Source organism: Nomascus leucogenys, chromosome 11 (genome assembly GCF_006542625.1).
Source record: "Nomascus leucogenys isolate Asia chromosome 11, Asia_NLE_v1, whole genome shotgun sequence".
Classification (NCBI taxonomy): Eukaryota; Metazoa; Chordata; class Mammalia; order Primates; family Hylobatidae; genus Nomascus; species Nomascus leucogenys.
The window spans coordinates 18648403-18667480 of NC_044391.1; the positions used below are offsets into that span (position 1 = coordinate 18648403).

At 39.2% G+C, this 19078-nt stretch overlaps 1 protein-coding gene across 13 annotated transcripts in view; it reads left to right on the forward strand.

The window, feature by feature from the left end:
• Positions 1-18672, forward strand: part of ADAM22 (ADAM metallopeptidase domain 22) — a 258439-nt gene extending 239767 nt beyond the window's left edge. For 8 of the 13 annotated variants that reach the window (XM_030822043.1, XM_030822046.1, XM_030822045.1 and 5 more), the window contains 2 exons: positions 8708-8831; positions 12045-18672. In XM_030822043.1, coding sequence (XP_030677903.1) covers positions 8708-8831; positions 12045-12065 — 145 coding nt within the window. In that variant the 3' untranslated portion in view covers positions 12066-18672. Of the gene's footprint in view, positions 1-2167; positions 3598-8707; positions 8832-12044 lie in introns of those variants that run through there. The other 5 variants (XM_030822044.1, XM_003252354.4, XM_030822042.1 and 2 more) reach the window with 3 other exon arrangements.
• The last annotated feature ends 406 nt before the right edge of the window (positions 18673-19078 follow it).

Sequence of the window (19078 nt, forward strand, 5' to 3'; positions counted from 1 at the left end):
CCAAGTCCTTTCCTTGGCTGAGAACAGGGTCATTTGATCTTTGAGTGAGTCCCCATGTTTGCTCAGAGGTGCTCCTGGTCCAGCCAGCACCAGCTAATTTTCCTTTGCCTTTCCATCCTGGAAAACACAAAGAGCTCCCCTATCCCATCTAACGCATTTTTTTTGCATGTTGCGCTATATGCCAAGTCAAGCCACATAGGTAGATTTACTGCAAGATGATAAAATCCCATCACTCCAGCCAACCATGACCTTGAGATGTCAGGAAGCTCACCGTGAAGACATTTTCATGGGCAGATCCCCAGAAAGAACACAAAATTGAGAGTTCTTTTCAGTGAAGAGCTCTCTGGTGAAGTGACCACAGCCTTGTGAAATGCTCCCTGAAACAGAGGAAAAAGTCCATCAAGTGCAAGTCAAGCCATGTTGTTGTAGCATTCATGGAATAGCTGTGGCACCAGTCCTTTGAGTTTCTAAGATTGTCAGTGAAAGGAACAAATGTCTCCTCCCGGAAGTGGCCGTCTGCCTGTAGGTGACTCACTTCGCTGTGTGGCTATGTTTCACCTGATTACAGCTGCATGGGCTTTTTCTACGGTTTTCCCCAGGCCGGAGCATTCACTAGCCTTCATTTGTGGCTGCACTTGGCTTTTTGACTTTTTCTTTTTGTTGAGAGTCTCAGTGGAAATCTTTATGCAAGTTTTAATTGGCTATCTGTGAAAGCACAAGTTGGCAATGATTGTGGCTAAAGGCAAAACTAGTGTGAGTTGTTTCTGAGTCAGGAGATACTCTGTTACCAAAAATGGTCTTATAAGCAGAAAAAGCAACTGAACCCTTCTTTCAGAAGGGAATTTCACAACGTTATTTTGTATAGTACCTCAATAATGGCTAAAAATGAGGGAAAGAGCTGTGGAAAAAATAACCTGATATTTTTATATAATTGGAGATGTAGTCTTCCATGTTTATGAACAGCTCAATAACTAAATATGGGAGAAAGAAGGAAAATATAACCAGAAATAAATAATGTATTTTATAATTTCCCCTGGTTTGTTTACAAATAACTTATGTTTTATAGAGCTTGAATCTTTATTGTCTATAGTATCTCTAGAAGTTACTTTTTAAATGAAAAAAAAAAAGAAAAAGAAAACCTCCAAATTCTTCCATTATGGAATTTGTTAAATCTACATTATTTTACAAGGGCAAACTCTGAAGGAGATGTAGTTTTGCTTGGCTCCCAGGGTAAAAATCCAAGGAAACTCTGGGGAAAACCAACAACTTAGACCTCCCTCCAGTTTTTTTACCTTTAAAATTTGCACAGTAATTCTGATGGAAACATTGCCAGATCCATCAGGGAAATGCTAACTAAGGTCATTATTATTCTCTGGCAGTCTTTCACACAATTCATGGTCAGACACTTGGAAGGCAACCTCTGAGGGGCTGGTTCCTAATGGAAACATGAGCACTTTATTCTGGAGTGCACAAAGAAGAGGAAGGAACACTGCAGCTGCAACTAAATTACTAAACCCAGCTCCAAGATCATGGAGGCCTATTTAGACCACACTTAATGTGCATTGAGGCTCCAGGATCAGAAGAGTGGGACCCTATCTGCTCCTTCCAGAGCCAACTGGAACATACTTTCATGTTGACTCCAGCTTGGGATCCTCTGTAGGGAGTAAGACAGTGGTCATGTAAAAGCCTTCTTATATTGGAAAGAGAACTTTGTTCCTTTTAATTGTTCTTAGGGTGTTGTATGCCCAAATGCCAGATTGGAATTGCAACCGTCTGAATATTTTCAAAAAGCATCATTATCATTTAAAAACCAAAGAGCCAAATGAGAGGTGGCCTGGAAAAAGCCACTTTAGAGGTGGGTGAATGGGACTGCTGACTGTACTGTGATTGAAAGGGAGCTTCTAATTCACTTTGGGAAGCCACTGGAAAAGGCTTTCCCAGAAATGTTGAATACATTGTAGAATGCCTTGATTGAGCCTTGTTGTAGCTGAGATTATTCTCATGTCATTGTATAGACTGCCTCATAATCACCCAACATCCATTCTGGTTTATTTGCTATGGTCACTTGCATTTGGAGGGTGAAGACATCCTTGCTAAGCTTGTGCTGTGTATTTTCAGATTTTCTATCTTGTTCTGCTTTCTTTGTTCCTTCCATTGCTTTCTGCAGGTATTTAAACCCATGGTTCAAAAGAGACTATAATGTAGCTAAGTGGGTAGAAGATGTGAATAAAAACACTGAAGGACCATACTTTAGGTATTTTATAAATTAATTTTTATATCCTTCTCAAACTCTCCCAGCACATACAAATACTGTAGTGTGACTGGCTCTCTATCTTGTATCTCCCAATACAAGTTCCTATAGGTGGAAAGGGGTCCTTGTTTATTTGCTGCCTTTTGACTCTGTTTTTGCTTCGTGAGCAAGTCTGGTTCTTTTCTGAATGTTTCAAATAAAGCCATTTGAAAGGGTTGTCATTTAGTGCATGTCCCTATCACCATCTTAAGCTTTTTAGTAGCTTTCTCTTCATTTTATGCTATGTAGTGTTCTATGGGCATGAAACATACTTTCCACTAATAAAGAAGCACTATTAACCTGAACAATTTAGTTTCTAGAATCTAGCAGTTTCATAATGCATTTTTCCTACTTACTGCCTAATAGTGCATAGTGCATACAAAAACTCAAGGAAAAACGTATAAAGAAACTAAGTGAAATGTGATGGGATTTTACTTGGAGTAGAAACAATGATTTGGTCTAACTGGAAAATTACTGAGACAACACTGACCACATGGGAGTATGTGGAATGAGTTTAGGTTTTATTTGTTCAGTGTATCCATTTCCTACCAGAGAAAGGCTGTGCTGAGAAGTGTTTTACAGATTCTCAACAAAGCATGTAAGAAATTTTTTATGCTAATAAAAATGTTGTCATCTAATACTTAGAACAGGAAGCAGCTGGAAATATATTCTTGACTCACAAAATAGAAGAATATCGCTACATTTTAGAAACTATCAAATTTACTCAATTCACTGCAGCTCTGTGTAACATTACAGGTCAGAAAGAATTTCCAAGAGTTCTTAATGGCATTTTTTACCCTTTATAATATCAAAGTGATTTCCTAGAGGTAAATGTCCACTTTATATCTGACTACTTTATGGACAACAAAGGTAAAGGAGAAATATGTACTCAATTACTACCTCTTCTGAACATAATTTTACAATAAACTTTCACGTTACTGATTGCCATGACTTGGGTCAACATTGAACAGATATCAAAATATGTATGTGTTTTTAACTCTCAGCACCCGTATAAGGTGGACTCTCTCTTCCAGTGTACCATTTAGTTTAGTTATGTGTAGTTTGAGAAAATGATTAGACCTACCTGCCTTTTAATTTTATCCATAACATTTGCATATACCCCAAGGAAAGCATAACTCCTGCCTGCTCACAGGAATATATCCTGCTTTTATACCCCATCTTTCCCTCCTCCCCTGTCCCTCTGCTTGTCCCACACTTTCCCACACTGAACCTCATACACATACACTCATGTTCAAACATCCCACCCTCATCTGTAGCTCCCAAGATGGCCAACATCAGGAGGACAGGTAAGATGATTTTGACTGTTATTTGGAATCTTGGCTCACCTGCAGTCCTATTTCTCCTTTCTATTTTCCTCAGGCTTGTGGGCAGATTGTAATTTGTACCAGCCATGGAACCAAAACAGAATGACTTTTGTCCTATATGGGTTAGGGCTTTTATTCCCAAACGGATTTAGCATTTTTACAGCAATAATTTGTGAAATGGTACCCCGGAAGAGTTGATTCACCTCCCCTGGGTGAGCTGAGTAGTTTATGTGGCTCTCAGAGAAAGAGGTCACGTTTCTTAAAATCAGCACCCAGGTCTGCCCAGAAGCCGCATGACTAAATGCAATTTGGATGGGGAAATGCTTCAGCACCCCTGATTGCACGTGCAAAACTGCAAGGACAATTTTAGAGGGTTCCTTTATTTTCTCTTCTAATATGAGATGTTGATTCCTACAGTAGATAGTGAAATTAAGAATTAATTATTAAAATCATACTTATGTTTAAAGGTTAGACAAAGTTCTGTGGACAGTTATAATTTGTCATTTTTGAGTTAATAAGGGTGATAAGATTTGAAATTCAATACAGAATTTCTGTGGTGGTGGTAAATAATTGAGATGGCCCAGAATGTTTAACACAGTGATTCTAATGCAAGGGAGAATTTCATCCACCCTCTATCCAAGCCAAGCCTCACATAGGAGGCCCAAAGTGCATCCACATCTTGGCTTGTGCCTTTTCAACCCTATGCTTAGGCTCAGATTTGCTTCATCTGTGGCCAGGTCATTCAGGATTACCCTTCCTGTCAAAACCACTAGTGAGGGAAAAAGTCACCTTATTGTTTCTTGTAGAGACAGGATCTCACCATGTTGCTCAAGCTGGTCTCAAACTCCTTGGCTCAAGCAATCCACCTGCCTCAGCCTCCCAGAGTGCTGGGATTACACCCAAGTGGTGTTGGCTTTGTGGCATCCTTATCAAAATGCAATCTGCGGCAAACTGGTTCAAAATATAGTCCAGCATTTAAAATATAGTAGCCACACTGCTAGAGAGAGCAAAGCAAATGCCTAAATAGATATCGAGTGATCAGAGTGCCTCTGCTGTGCCCCCTTATCCAGTTTTGATATGATAGTGGTTGCTCAGATTGTCCTCTGCATGAATTCGGGCCACCAGGAAGGACCAAGTGAGATCAGGATAAGAGCATTATCTCCCCACACCCAGACCCTGGATGTAGTTCTGTTATAAGCTCTGAGAAGACACCCTTACTCGGCCGGGCGTGGTGGCTCACGCGTGTAATCCCAGCACTTTGGGAGGCCGAGGCGGGCGGATCACGAGGTCAACAGATCGAGACTGCGGTGAAACCCCGTCTCTACTAAAAATACAAAAAAATTAGCCGGGCGTGGTGGCTCTGAAAAGAAACGAATAATTACAACTATCGTGTATCAAGTGCCTACGATATACCTTTATTCCTCACATCCTAAGGTGTAAGCATTCTTATTACCTTTCTGTAGATGGAGGAAACAGGTAGAAAGAGTAATTCAAGGTGGCATAGCTAGTAAGTGTCAGAACCAGAACTAGAGCCTGACTCTGAATCCAAAATCTGTACCTTTTCCATTTCACCTTAATTAAAAGTAGCAGAGTGGATACTGATGACTTGAATCCTCTCTTAGTACACTTAACAAATTCTCCTGGATCTAGGCCAGGCGCAGTGGCTCACGCCTGTAATCCCAGCACTTTGGGAGGCCAAGGTGGGCGGATCACGAGGTCAGGAGATTGAGACCATCCTGGCCAACATGGTGAAACCCCATCCCTACTAAAAATACAAAAATTAGCTGGGTATGGTGGTGTGCGCTTGTAATCCCAGCTACTTGGGAGGCTGAGGCGGGAGAATCACTTGAACCTGGAAGGCAGAGGTTGTAGTGAGCTGAGATCACACCACTGTACTCCAGCCTGGCAACAGAGTGAGACTCTGTCTCAAAAAAATAAATAAATAAAAATAAAATAGCAAATTGTCCTGGATCAACCTACTATAAAACTCACATATGAACACAAGTGAATAAGAGGTGGACTTGTGTCCCTCTCCATGTGACTGGCCTTGTTTTTAGCCTGTCCTTGGGTGCAGAACTGAACTGAGGTTGGCCTTACAGGCATATATACAGAAGATAATCCCAGGAAGTTTGATGTAGCCCCAAGAGGCACCACAGTCCATTGGCACACAAACATACCTTTATTGTGTAATTCTAATAGGGTATCCATTATGGTAATTATAGTTTTTTAAAATGCAGTAATGGGCTGGGTGGGGTGGCTCGTGCCTATAATTCTAGCACTTTGGGAGGCCGAGATGGGTGGATCATTTGAGGTCAGGAGTTTGAGACCAGCCTGGCCAACATGGTGAGACCCTGTCTCTACTGAAAATACAAAAATTAGCCAGGCATGGTGGCGCACTCCTATAGTCCCAGCTACTCGAGAGGCTGAGGCAGGAGAATCGCTTGAACCTGGGAGGCAGAGGCTGCGGTGAGCCGAGATCACACCAACTGCACTTCAGACTGGGTGACAGTGTGAGACTCCATCTCGAAAAATAAAATAAAATGCAGTAATAATAATGATTGACTTGTATCCAATGATGCACTTCACTTTTTAAGTGAATGAGCTGGGTTGGTGCCTGGCTTTAAGTGAAAGCCAGGCTGGAACTGCCAGGCAAGTAGTCAGTCAAGGTCAGAAAAGAGCCTGGTGATAGTTTTGAAGAAATGTCTTCCTTAGACATTTGTGAGAAATTTTGAGTTTATTTTCCCTAAAGTGTTTTACCCTACCATGGTCTCTACTCCTATTTTGACTCCTGCTTTGGTGCTCTCCATCCTCCCAAAATAATCGCTTTTATGCTGTCACATACCACCCAGCCTCCAGGACCCTTTCCCCTGCTAAAACTTTCCTGCTGGGCTTCTCTTCCCATCAGGGTCCAAGATGTCAATTAACAAGCGTGTTACTATTCTTTACGTCTATTTTGACTTCTGCTCTGGTGCTCTCATCCCCCCAAGATAATCACTTTTATACCAGCCTCCAGGACCCTTGCCCCTGCTAAAACTTTCCTGCTCAGCTTCTCTTCTTCCCCTCAAGGTCCAAGTTGTCAATTAACTAGCGTGTTATTTTAAGAAGTAGTATATGTGCAATTTCTTTGGGGTTCTGGAGAAAACCTCCTGTTTTTGTTCTAACTTAATTGGCTTTGCCCATAGATATTTGAGGGGAAGACTGGACCTTCAGCACCCCTCATTGGAATGGCTTTGTACATGTACCAGGCTGGCCATTTGGACCCATGGCCAAGTTAAAGCTGGAATGACTGTGAAGCTAAAAGCTAATAGCTAATGGTGTGGACACACATGCTGCAGCAGATTAAAAAGATGCCTCGTTTTGCATGATCCCCTAAAGTAAACAAGATTTAATTATTTGTTTGTGTACCTTACTAGCTTTCCTAAAGTTGGATATTTTATCAGTAGTGATTAGGCTAAAAAGCTGACACCAGGTTAATAGTCCTCATTTTAGAAAGATGCATTTAAATATCTAAATGCAGAAGTTTGCCATCATCTTACATGTACCAAATTTGTTTCTTAAAGATCATAGTCCTATCTAAAGTGTTTTACTAAAATAAAAAAAATTAATTTCTCAATTAAAAAATATGAAGTACATTGCTTTAATAGAACTTTAGAGAATTTGAAGTACTAGTATTAGTTACACCCATCCACTCAGCAATGAAGAGCATTAACATAGGAGAAATCAAACAGCTGCTGTGTTCTAAGCGTTCATGCAAAGGAGTGGTCCTAGCCATTTTTCAAAAATAGGAGTTACAGATTAAAAGTGAATTGTACCATTCTTCATTCTTAAAATCTATCAAGAATGTTCACTACTACTATCTTAGGGTGTGTAGGAAAAATTATTTTCAAACTTTAGCTTGAATTCAGTGTCCATAAAATGGAAATTAGTGTGAAAACTATGGCAGAACCAGAGCAAAGGATATTATATGCATGCAAACCAAAATTTAAAACAAGGAAGGAAAGAAGACACCTTTATGCTATTGAATGCAGTGTAGGCAGTAGATCTTGACCTACCCATGCTACCCCCGCCTCTCCCACCAACATTCCCAGGCTGGGTCAGTCACAGCAGATGAGGTACATTCTACTGAAATAAATACTTTTGCTATAATGTGGCAGTGTAACCAGTTCAGCAATGTGGGTTTTTACCACCTTGCACCAGGGATTAAGGAGCAGTGGATGTGTAGTGGTAACGTTTGTGAATTGAATAGCTACTACAGTTATCACATCTGTTTTTCATTGATATGAGTAGACATGTTTTACTCAGCTGTTTTTTTTTTTTTTTTCACTTTAAAGACAAATTAGCAATAGATAGGGGCTTGTCTAGTATGTTCAGCTTAGTCACAAATTACCACTACACATGCAAAATCAATCAAGTACAGCATAATACACCAGCAGCTTACATAGAAATGCTGATTGTAGGGACTAATTAGACCATTTTTGTATGTTCTCATCAGACTTTGTTTGGCTGGAACTCTGCACTCCTTACTGCTTGCATGTTTACTAATTTATTAAAAGCCCTGTATTTGCCTTTGTTCCTTCACAACTAACACACTGGCCTCTGAATGCATGAGTGTTGTGTAAACTGGTGTGTGATTTAGCAACTATTAAATATATCAATTGTAATGGATTTTAAGGTCTTAAGAGAAAATTGGAATTATTATACTTAAACATTTTTACATTAAGTGGTAAAAATAAGGCACAATATTAATATTTTATACACGTAATTTACCATTATAAGCTCTTAGAATAATTTCATCCCTTCGCCATTTTAGCTTTTTATCTATTCTATAGGATACATTTTTAGTGGCTTGTAGTTGAAAAGTATCATTCTATGTCCTAACATTTAAATAATCCATTGCAGTCATGAAATTAGGAAGATAAAATTGCAGCATTTCACTGTTGAGAATGACAGAATATCTTCCCAGTAGTTAAATCTTTGCAGTAGTGGCATATGAAAGTTAGAAGTCAGAGGATTTGTTCTGAACCCACTTTTCAGATATTTGAAAAATGTTAGGCAATCACATGATACTTATTTCATGTTATCAACATCTCAGGACTTTATCTCCTGCCAAGTCTCCTTCTTCATCAACTGGGTCTATTGCCTCCAGCAGAAAATACCCTTACCCAATGCCTCCACTTCCTGATGAGGACAAGAAAGTGAACCGACAAAGTGCCAGGGTATGTGGAAACCTCTTCCATGTGCTTACATGTTCAGTCATTATCATTTATCTATGAGTTTATATTTTAAAAGAGAGAACCATTTTTCCTCCCTTATTCCTAAGAAAATGAAAAAATCAAACTTGAAAATAAGGAGATTCTTGGGACTTTTGGCTTCAGATTTATATTTGCAAATAGTTTAATCTGCATTGATATAGTCTGGGTACATTTTGTGTAATTAATTGTTGTATATTTATATATTTTATTACTGTAGCTAATATATTAAAACCTAGAGTAAACAAAACAGTGTATTTTGCTATATCACCTTTTACATTTTAATCACACTGCCACCATCTCACAACATTCCTGAAACATATCAGTATGTGAAATTCGAGATACAGTGGAGTTTAGAGAGGCAGACTGGTCCTCAGAGACTTAAGTGAAAGATGTAACCAAAGAATAATTACCTTTATTGATGTCCAGGCTCTGTTGTGGTCATTCACACTGTAATGTTGATCTTCTTAGAAATAATGTTGCAAAAAAATAAAATAAAGCTTATACGCCTTGGCAGCTTTAGCTGCTGGTTAGACTCTTTGGTCTTCAGAGATGTTTCAGAATCTCTTTGATCCCAAACCTAAATTATGTGGTTCAAGGTAAACGTGGATCATTCAAATTTTAATTTAACTCAGAGTCAGTAAGAAGGCACAAATAATTAAAAGCTGTGTAGATCACTATAATCCAAAAGTCTTTAAAAACTACCAGCAGTGTTTTGTTAATCATAAAAAATTACCATTATATGTTAATATGAGAAATGGTAAAAGATAACAAGACAATTCAGATTCCCAGCACTCAGCTTTCTGAATTAACAAAAGACTTCTTGATAGATACCTAGTTGTTCATGATGTCATGTGTGTGATAATGAAATCTGAAACTGATGTCATTCCTGCCCTCCCCAAAGAACTGTCTAAGTGTAGCACCCCACTTACTTTCTGCTAAATTGTCTGCATCCCTGTTTTGTTCCATCAAGTTAGGGACATTTCCTCAGCTGTTGTCATGTCAGAGTTTGGGTTATTGGAGATGTTACCACACAAGAGCCTGTAAAAACGATAGCTCCCTAGAAAAAATGACTGGCCCTGGGCTGAGCAGGTGACCACAAAGACTCTGGCTGCTGCGATTATTACCTGAAAAGTCTGATTTGTTCTGTGCACTGTGGAACAGCCACATAAGCATGTGGCAGAATCCTACCAAATATATAGCCCCTGTCTCTGGGCTGTCTCTGTGGGCTGTGGAGAGTGGAACAAGCAGATCTTCCTATCAGCGGCCCCTCTGTTACCACCACATAGATGTGGGCCTAGTGCTGAAAGTGATGTTCGGCAATTGCTCATTTTTTCTCACTGGGGTAATCAGTTTTTCCCAATGTTCTTCATTTGTGCCTCCCTCCTTGCTCCTGTCACATATTATTTTTAATCTTTATAAAACAATATTGAGGGAACTTCAGCTCTCCAAGGCCAGAGTCTAAACACTTTAGCCCTCCAGACCATTATCTGAGCATCAATTCAGATCGTCTTTGCTCCAGACCCACCACAAGTCCCATTTAACTCCTCTCCATCACCAGTGTCACCCATTCACGAAGATCCTCACAGTTCAGATATTCCTTTGGTTTACAAGGGGTTGGTGTCTTTTCAATAAAAAGGGCATATAAAGCAGACCTAAGGTAGCATGGTGGCTTTACCACAGTCCTGTGGGATAGGCAGACCTGGGCATTCAGAACAAGATTTCCATGAAGATTGGCGAGAACATATTAAGGGAACCTGTATAGAAACATCTACTTACTCACTTGGCTTTTTCTCCTTTTTCTTTCCCAGAAACTCATTATATATACAGCGACATGTACCAAATGTCCAGTAAAAATGGAATTTGGATGGAAATTGGATACAACCTAAGTCACTCTGTTCATAGGCTTTGTTCATGTTTATAATAATTATATCTAAATTATATTGCCTGGAAACATATTTCATCAGCTTGATCTTCTTTTTAAATTGGTCTTCCTTTTCTGGTGAACTGAGTTGCGTTCATATCTGATCATGCCACACTTGTTATTAGTCCATTAAGGTGATTGCTGAGCATTGTAGAAATTTGTCCCAAACAGGGCCAATATAAAGAGCTCATGGCAAAAGCAAGGAGAGGGTAAGAGGGACAGAATGAATGAAGGGACATCCTGCCTTGAATGTATCTTTCCACTGTGATACCTCAGCTTGTGAGAGAGAACCTTTTATTTATTTTATTTATTTATTTTTTTTGAGATGGAGTCTCGCTCAGTCACCCAGGCTATAGTGCAATGGCGTGATCTCGGCTCACTGCAAGCTCCACCTCCCAGGTTCACGCCATTCTCCTGTGTCAGCCTCCCGAGTAGCTGGGAGTACAGGCGCCCGCCACCATGCCCAGCTAATTTTTTTTGTATTTTTAGTAGAGACGGGGTTTCACCGTGTTAGCCAGGATGGTCTCGATCTCCTGACCTCGTGATCCGCCCATCTCTGCCTCCCAAAGTGCTGGGATTACAGACGTGAGCCACCGTGCCTGGCTGAGAGAACCATTTTTTAAGGAGGTAGTGATAGAATTGGAGTGTATGACAGTGATTTTCAAGTGGGTGATGGTGGAATTGATGGAATCACACTTCCCTGATGTCAGTGGTTTTCTGTCGTGGCTGCGCGAGGGAATCATCTGCAAAGCTTTTAAAATATTCTTACGCCTGAGTCCCACCCAGAGAGATTTTGATTTAGTTGGTCTGGTGCGCTACCTGGGAAGTGGAATTGTAGAAACCTCCCCAGATTAATGTAAAGTGCAGCTGAGGTTGAGAACCACTGCTCTAGCTGGCTGTCTCAGAATCCTGGGGAAAGGAAGGGCATGTGTAGCTTAAAAAATAATATTTTAAATTCTTTTATTTCATTTGAGACACAACATGGACTCTATTCAAAATGTTTAGTAACATTAAATGAGGATGTGATGGTTTTTGTATCAAAAGATGGCTGTTAAAAAGGTTGAGACACAGTTTTTGAGGAAAGAGAGAGCTAAAAGTTGGAGTGTTTATTCTATCCACTTTTTAGACTTTGCAAGAGTGTGCATCCACGATCACATACATATGGATGGAACCACTGAATCTTTTTCATCTCCTATTCAGAATACATCTGCTTCCTGCTTTCACAATGTGCAATTTTGCTCTTTTCTGTTGTGCAGCTATGGGAGACATCCATTTAAGATCAACTGTTTACATGTGATACATCGAAAACTGTTTACTTCAACTTTTATAGAAACCCAGGCTTATGGAATCACTGCAAATCTATCTGCTCTTCAGACAATACGAAGACCCTCTGAGATGCTACAGAGGAGAGGAAGCGGAGTTTCACATCTGGTTACCATTTTCTTTTTGTCATTGGCTTAGGATTTAACTGAACCATGAAAAGAACTACTGAAATGTTACACAAAAACACGGAACAATAAAGGTACTGGTATGTTAATGGATAATCCGCATGACAGATAATATGTAGAAATATTCATAAAGTTAACTCACATGACCCAAATGTAGCAAGTTTCCTAAGGGACAATAGTGGATTCAGAACTTGACGTTCTGAAGCACATCCTCACTGTAAACAGTAATGCTATATGCATGAAGCTTCTGTTTATTGTTTTCCATATTTAAGGAAACAACATCCCATAATAGAAATGAGCATGCAGGGCTAAGGCATATAGGATTTTTCTGCAGGACTTTAAAGCTTTGAGAGGCCAATATCCCATAGGCTAACTTTAAACATGTATTTTTATTTTTGTTTTGTTTTTTACTTTTCATATTTATATTAGCATACAAGGACAATTGTATATATGTAACATTTTTAAAATTTTAAAAAAATGCAGCTGTTACACACAAGTGTATTTTGCCAAATGCCTAAAAATTCAGTCACAATCACATCATCGTCATCCATCCAGTGATCTTCAAAGACTATAAGCAGGTAATGTTGTAAATATAGTGGTCAATGCTGTAAATGTGTCTCTCCATAATTGGTATTTGTCCAAAACATGTGATACCCTCTAACCTGTGCACAGTCTGGAGGCAGTTTTATTGAGTAAGTAATTGAGTGAGAGAACAAAATGCCCAGCAAAACTTCTGGCCTCCACAGTCTGCTGATGCAGGAGCCCACTCTGCTGCCGATGGGCTGCTCCCTGGAAATCATCCACCCCATCCATCCATCCCATCTCATCCCAGTGAGCCAGCCCCTCAGCAGTGTGTGCTGCTGAGATTAAGCAAGTGCACCAAAGACACATGAGACAACGTACTGCCAGTGAGCTGGTAGCTTCTGGCTTGCCAATACTCTAACCCTTTGTGGCCTGAAGTTTTGTTCCTTGGCAAAACTTTTTAGTCACCCTTATCTGTGAAATGAATGACTTGTTTTAACAAAAACAACTTTGACACTGTTGATTAAGAATATTTATCATCACTGGGATGTGAATCCCAACAAGTCATTCTGCACTGACTCTGAAGCAAGATGACGGAAGATTCTACTCTTTGAGTTGGGCAGCTTCAACCATTCATAAAGGGTTAAGTTAGATCTAAACCACAGAGATGCAGCAACTGCGAAGCTACACTAACAGCTGGCGGGGGAAAGAATCTGATGCTTTGAAACATATATTTTTTAATCCATAGGAAAATAAGATAGTATTTTAAAAGACCCTTCTTTAAAACCAAAGTTCGATAGCTGTTATAATGGCAGATCTGTCATTCCAAAAGAAAGCTAGCTACCCTAGTGAGGCTGGAGATTGATGGGCTCAATCACATGGTCTGCTCTGAAGTATACTTCTGATTTCCTCATTTTCTCTGTGTTCTTAAGAGGAATGGAATCTGCAGACAGGTTTTCAGATATACTGTCTAAATTTGATCCTCTCCCATAGTATCCATGGACAAAATCCATATCATCTTCATATGTAATCAATTTGATTACATATCATGCCCAAACTGAAGGGCCGAGTTAGAAGGCAGCATTTTATACTGTGTGTTTATGTCTTCTGTAATGGACCTCTCTTTTGAAAGTCTTTGAAATGTTTGGAAAGCAATTTAATGATCCAAAATTACATGATGTAAAACAGCATTTTTCATGACAGGAAGGGATGTGATTGTTGATATGACCATAAAGCGATCCATCAGGCCAAGGTTTGGGTGAGTGTTGGGCAGTGTTGCCACATAGCTCAAGCCAAGAACAGAAGGGCAGACAGACTGAAAGATGTAGCAAATAAAGTGACTTTTTACCAAGATCACTGTAACGTGCACTGAATGTTTCCTGGTACTGAGTGTATAAAAGGCTAATGCTATAAGGTTTATTTTGACTATAAAAGAGTTTATAGATTTGAATATAAGGTGCCTCATGTAAATATGCTTCCTAGTTACAGGTACAGAAACTCTAATTTGAAAGAATCCACAAATGGCTAACTGAGAAGTTAACAGATCTCTGTCTATCATTCATCCGTGTGTCTTTCTTCCCTCACCACAGTTATTTTTACATGAAATTATTATTTCAAATGAAAATCATTATCATGTGCCTTTTGGGAGACATGGTTGCTCTAGAGGTATATAGTTTGTAATTACCCTCCTTGGTAATAACCTTCCTGTGGAACTGAATGAAAATTTTTCTGTTTTATTTGTAGAGATTATGATTTTAGGTATACAGTAACTTTAATGTTCTATTCTTGGAATCTACTCTATCTCCCATGTTTAAACATTCTTAGAGCCATTTGTAGGATTCATTGACAAATTTATAGTCTCAAGGGAGAGTTTCAAGAAGTATCTATACGTATACTCATGGTTGGGGTTCTAGAGGCATTACATCTAAATATTTATGACTTTTCATCCACCGAGGTAGGTAGCATTAAATATACAAGCACAGCATTATTTCTCTTTAAATTATCTATTTTGGAGAGAAACTTTGAGGCCATATAACAGTTTATATCATGCAACTAATATTTATATTTCCCAATCCACTACAAAATCATTGCTAAGCAGAAGAGAGCAGTTATTTAGCCTTTATGTTCCATTGTATGCCTTTTTCCCCTCTTTCTAGTTGTATGCATTGATAAGAGTACAGATTGGCACACTGCTGCCTGAGATGTTCCATTTATCCGTAGTCGTTGCAGTGCAGTAAACTCTCATTTAAAGGAACATTTAAATCTCTCCAGTAAGTGTCAACAGGAAGGCATGGGATAGCAGGGAATCTTTATGGAGTGGACTGGCCACATGAACTGTCCTCTGCATCCAGCCACTCTTTATTTAGATGGGAAGTGGCATGGTCCTCTGAACGCTGCAGGCTGGAAATGATCCCCAGGGCACATGCAATCTGTGGAAAGGAATAAATTGGACAGTGCAGCATGGTGAGGGCTTTCAATTTGCTGTGGTTGCTGTATTTTTAACAAGAAACCCGAAGCTTCGATTAGGAATAACCTATCATTAGAATTGTTCCTTTAAAAAATGTTGATGGGTAAAGCAAATGTGGGCTTAAAATGCCAACTTATTTTTCACTTTGATATTGGTGCTTTATTAAGTGATACCATAGTTTCTCTCTCTTTTCCCTGTTACTTTAAAAAGAATTTTAAAATTGTGTTTGTATGTAAGGGCAGTCTGGCATAGAATTTCTGAAAGTAACATTAATAGGGTTTCTAAAGAAGTTGTCAGAAAGACAAAATTAGATATTCTCTGCACTTTCAGAGAAGGACTATTTATGTTTGAATTTCATAACAGGCTTACGTTTCTTTTCTGTTGATTCCCTTGCATATTTACATAATTTAATCCTGTCTATTGTCCCAGATCTCTTGTGGCTACTTTACCTGTTACCTTTTTTGGGATTTTGTTCTTTATGTTTTACAGTTACCTTTGGACCAGAAGATATATGGTATTTTTATTCACTTTTTTCAGTGTTTTAAAGTAAGGTTTGTTCATTTATTCATTTTATCCATTCATTTCCTATTGTCATGTAGTTCTAACCATATATATATAGTACTTTAAATATTTTCTTATGTTATTATTTAACACGATAATAAATTCTTATCTAAAGAAAAGACTATTTTACTTTATTTTACTTAAAGGAAAGAGAATTTATTGGCAGGATATTGAGTAGCTTGTAGAGTATATGGAAGGGGAGAGCCAAGTTAGGAACTGGCAGGAGCGAGGATGGACAAGACAGCTGCCTGCACAGTCTGATAGGACACATCTGGCTGCTACCACTGAATGCCCACATGGGCAGCATATTGTAAATATCACCCTACCAGTTGGTAAGTTGGCATGAATTTTCCATGAAACACTCTTGACTCCCATTTGCAGCATCATATCTACTTTTTATGCACCTAATTATATTTTTCCTTTCACTTTTATGTTTGATTTTTTTTTCTAAAACTGCCACCTAAATACCTTTCCACTCCATTAAATGTATGGAGTCAAGATAAATTTCTCTTTCTTGCTTTACAGTTTAAGATGTGTGAGAAGTAAACACTTCTGTGGAATAGGGCTTAATTTGGGGCTCAAATGTTTTGGTTTTTTTCCTCCTGAGATGTTTTTGAATGGATAAGACTACTCTGGTTTTGGATGCAGCAACTTTTCTCCTGGCATGGAAGAACTAGGGGTTTTGATAAACAGTTTCCCATTGATAGTATAATATAATGAGGGGCCCAGTCTGCTCTTGTGAAAATTGGCTGAGCGGCAGCAGCCCATCCCAGCTGTGTGTGAGTAGCCCTGCTGTTAAAAGTACACCTGCTGGGAATTGTTGGCACATGCTCATAGCATATGCTCTGTGGGGGAGGTGCTTTTAATTCCAAGAGGAGCTTTTCTCCCACATCTGCAGATGCAGAGCAAAGATGCAGCAGGACTTTAGAAAACAGGAGTGTTTCTACTGACATTTTATTCATTGCTTTGTTAGTCCCGCAAATGGAGCATCTTCTGGTTGTTTTTAAGCAGAAAAAACAAAACATTCAAAACCAAAAACCTAATTAGTACTTTTGTCCTTTATATCCCTAGTCTGACAAACAGTAAGCATCCTCATGGTGAGATTTTGAGGGATGCTTCCAGAACCATCCTGCTTCCCAAGTAGCTCCCCCTTCAGTAGTTGTGCAGCTATTTCCTCCTGACTAGGAACTTTCTCTAATGTGGAAGTCAGTTCCTTTAGCCAAGCTGTCCCTTGGGAGAACCCTAGGATGCTCTAGGGAGTAGAGGTGGCAGGCATCTTTATCTTCGCCCACTGGCACATTAGCAGCTTATGCAACTTAGGAAGTCACTGGGAGATGAGTCCCAAGAGCGTGAATTTCAGGATGGGGAGGAGATAAGAAGCAGAGAACTTTGGGAGACCATGGGGCATTTAGTCCTGGCATAGACAAGAATGGATATCCACAGGAAGATTCCTGAAGCCAGATATGCAGGAGAGCACACATTGTCACGAGGGATGTGGTGGCAAGAGAGGTGCTAGATGCCTAAGACAGACTTGTGTGATTGGCAGATTGACTGAGTGTTGACTCTGTGACTACTTTGTGGTCCCGTCCATGATAGGCCAGTCACTCCTGCCTGATGCATCCCTGTTGCATTGTTCATAGAACCTGTATCATATGGGGAAGCTTCAAGGCTGGCAGGCTTTTCATCAAGTAATCATCATTTCATGTTCCTATGTATCCCTGAAATCAAAACCAGGCAATATGTGTTTTTGGTTTTGTTTTACAAAAAGGCATACAATGAGACGAATTCTTAAGATAATGCACGTACAGAATCATCAATAAAGTTTCAAAGAGTTTATGAAGAAAAGGTATTTTCCTTTCTTGTAAAAAATATGTTATATATACATAATATGCTGATCTGCATTCACCTTAGGGCTTAGCCTCTTATTTTATGAATTTTCAGGCTGTGATTTATGTTGGATGGTTAAGCTCTAAAATAATGCAAATAGCTCCAATCTTTAAATATAGCGGTGCTAAGTTGAACAAGTAACACAATACAGAAAATGCTGATATGAATACTTAGTAATAATACAAAAGTTCCTGCTAAATTATATATGTGTATCACTGCCTGATTAGAAACCCCACTTTTCTTTTCTAATCCAGCACAAAATCAAACTCTGATTCTACAACCAGTCTTTTTAAAGGGCAAAAATGACTCAACACCTTTGTTTTGTATAGAAAACTTTTTTTTTTACACTGACTGCAAAAGTGCTTAAAAAAAAGGTTTATTCAGGATAGATAACCATGTACTCCTTTTTTAACTTGCTGAAAGACTTGCCCCTCCAAACTAGCACCCCCAAAAGACAACTTCTTTCAGAAACAGGGTGTTTTACCTAAACATAGTAGCTTACATGTTAGCCAGCAGTAGGTCGGCACTCATGTTTTCCACAGTTATCACCTTTGACAGGTGATGTCCATCTATAGATAGTGGAAGCCACCCCATGGGGAGGTGTTAATAGCAGCATGGTTTCACTTTTGGTAATCAGGTAATCATGTGTATATACTTAGATTCGCATTATTTTAACATTGCTACTCTGCACTTCAGGTTTGTTAAGCTATTTTAATAATTACTGGGGTTATGGCAAACACCAATGGAAATGTATATGGCAACTGCTTTCCTGAGCAAGTGTGATTTGTTTTATGGCTGTTCAAGTTATAAAATTGTTCTTACATTGTAGGTAAACAAAATCTTGATGTTTTTAAAGGTCACTGTAACTTAAGGTTCAAATTTCTGGCAGAGTTTTATTAGTATTCACTTCGGAAGCTAATAAGATACCATGGTTTTCTATGTTACTCCCATTGTAACATTAGTAAAGTGACTTTCAATAAAAGATTTATGTTATTTTGATGCACGACTCTCTTCTCTCTTTCTTTCTCCCAGCTAGTTTCTCTTTCAGAAGCTTTGTTAGGAGTACAGTCAAGGGACTGTTTCTTTTCTGTTCATTGGTGTCCCAGAAGGGGTCACTAACATGATGAGAAATACAACCCTTTAGCAAAGCCTGAGTGCTCTATTTGTTGCAGTTTCCTCATCTGGATGGCAGAGGTAGTTTACTTATTTATCTATTTGCCTCTCCTTGTAAGCACTTCCTCTCTCACCCTAATGAGGATCAATTTCCTATATCCTGTCCTGTAGACCGGGCAGTGGTGCTTAGTTAATAAGCTCACCTGTGCTGCATTCTAAAGCACTGAGCCTAGGATGGGCTCATGAGTTCATTGGCTAAAAACTGTTCCACCCTGGCCTTTTCATCTTCCAG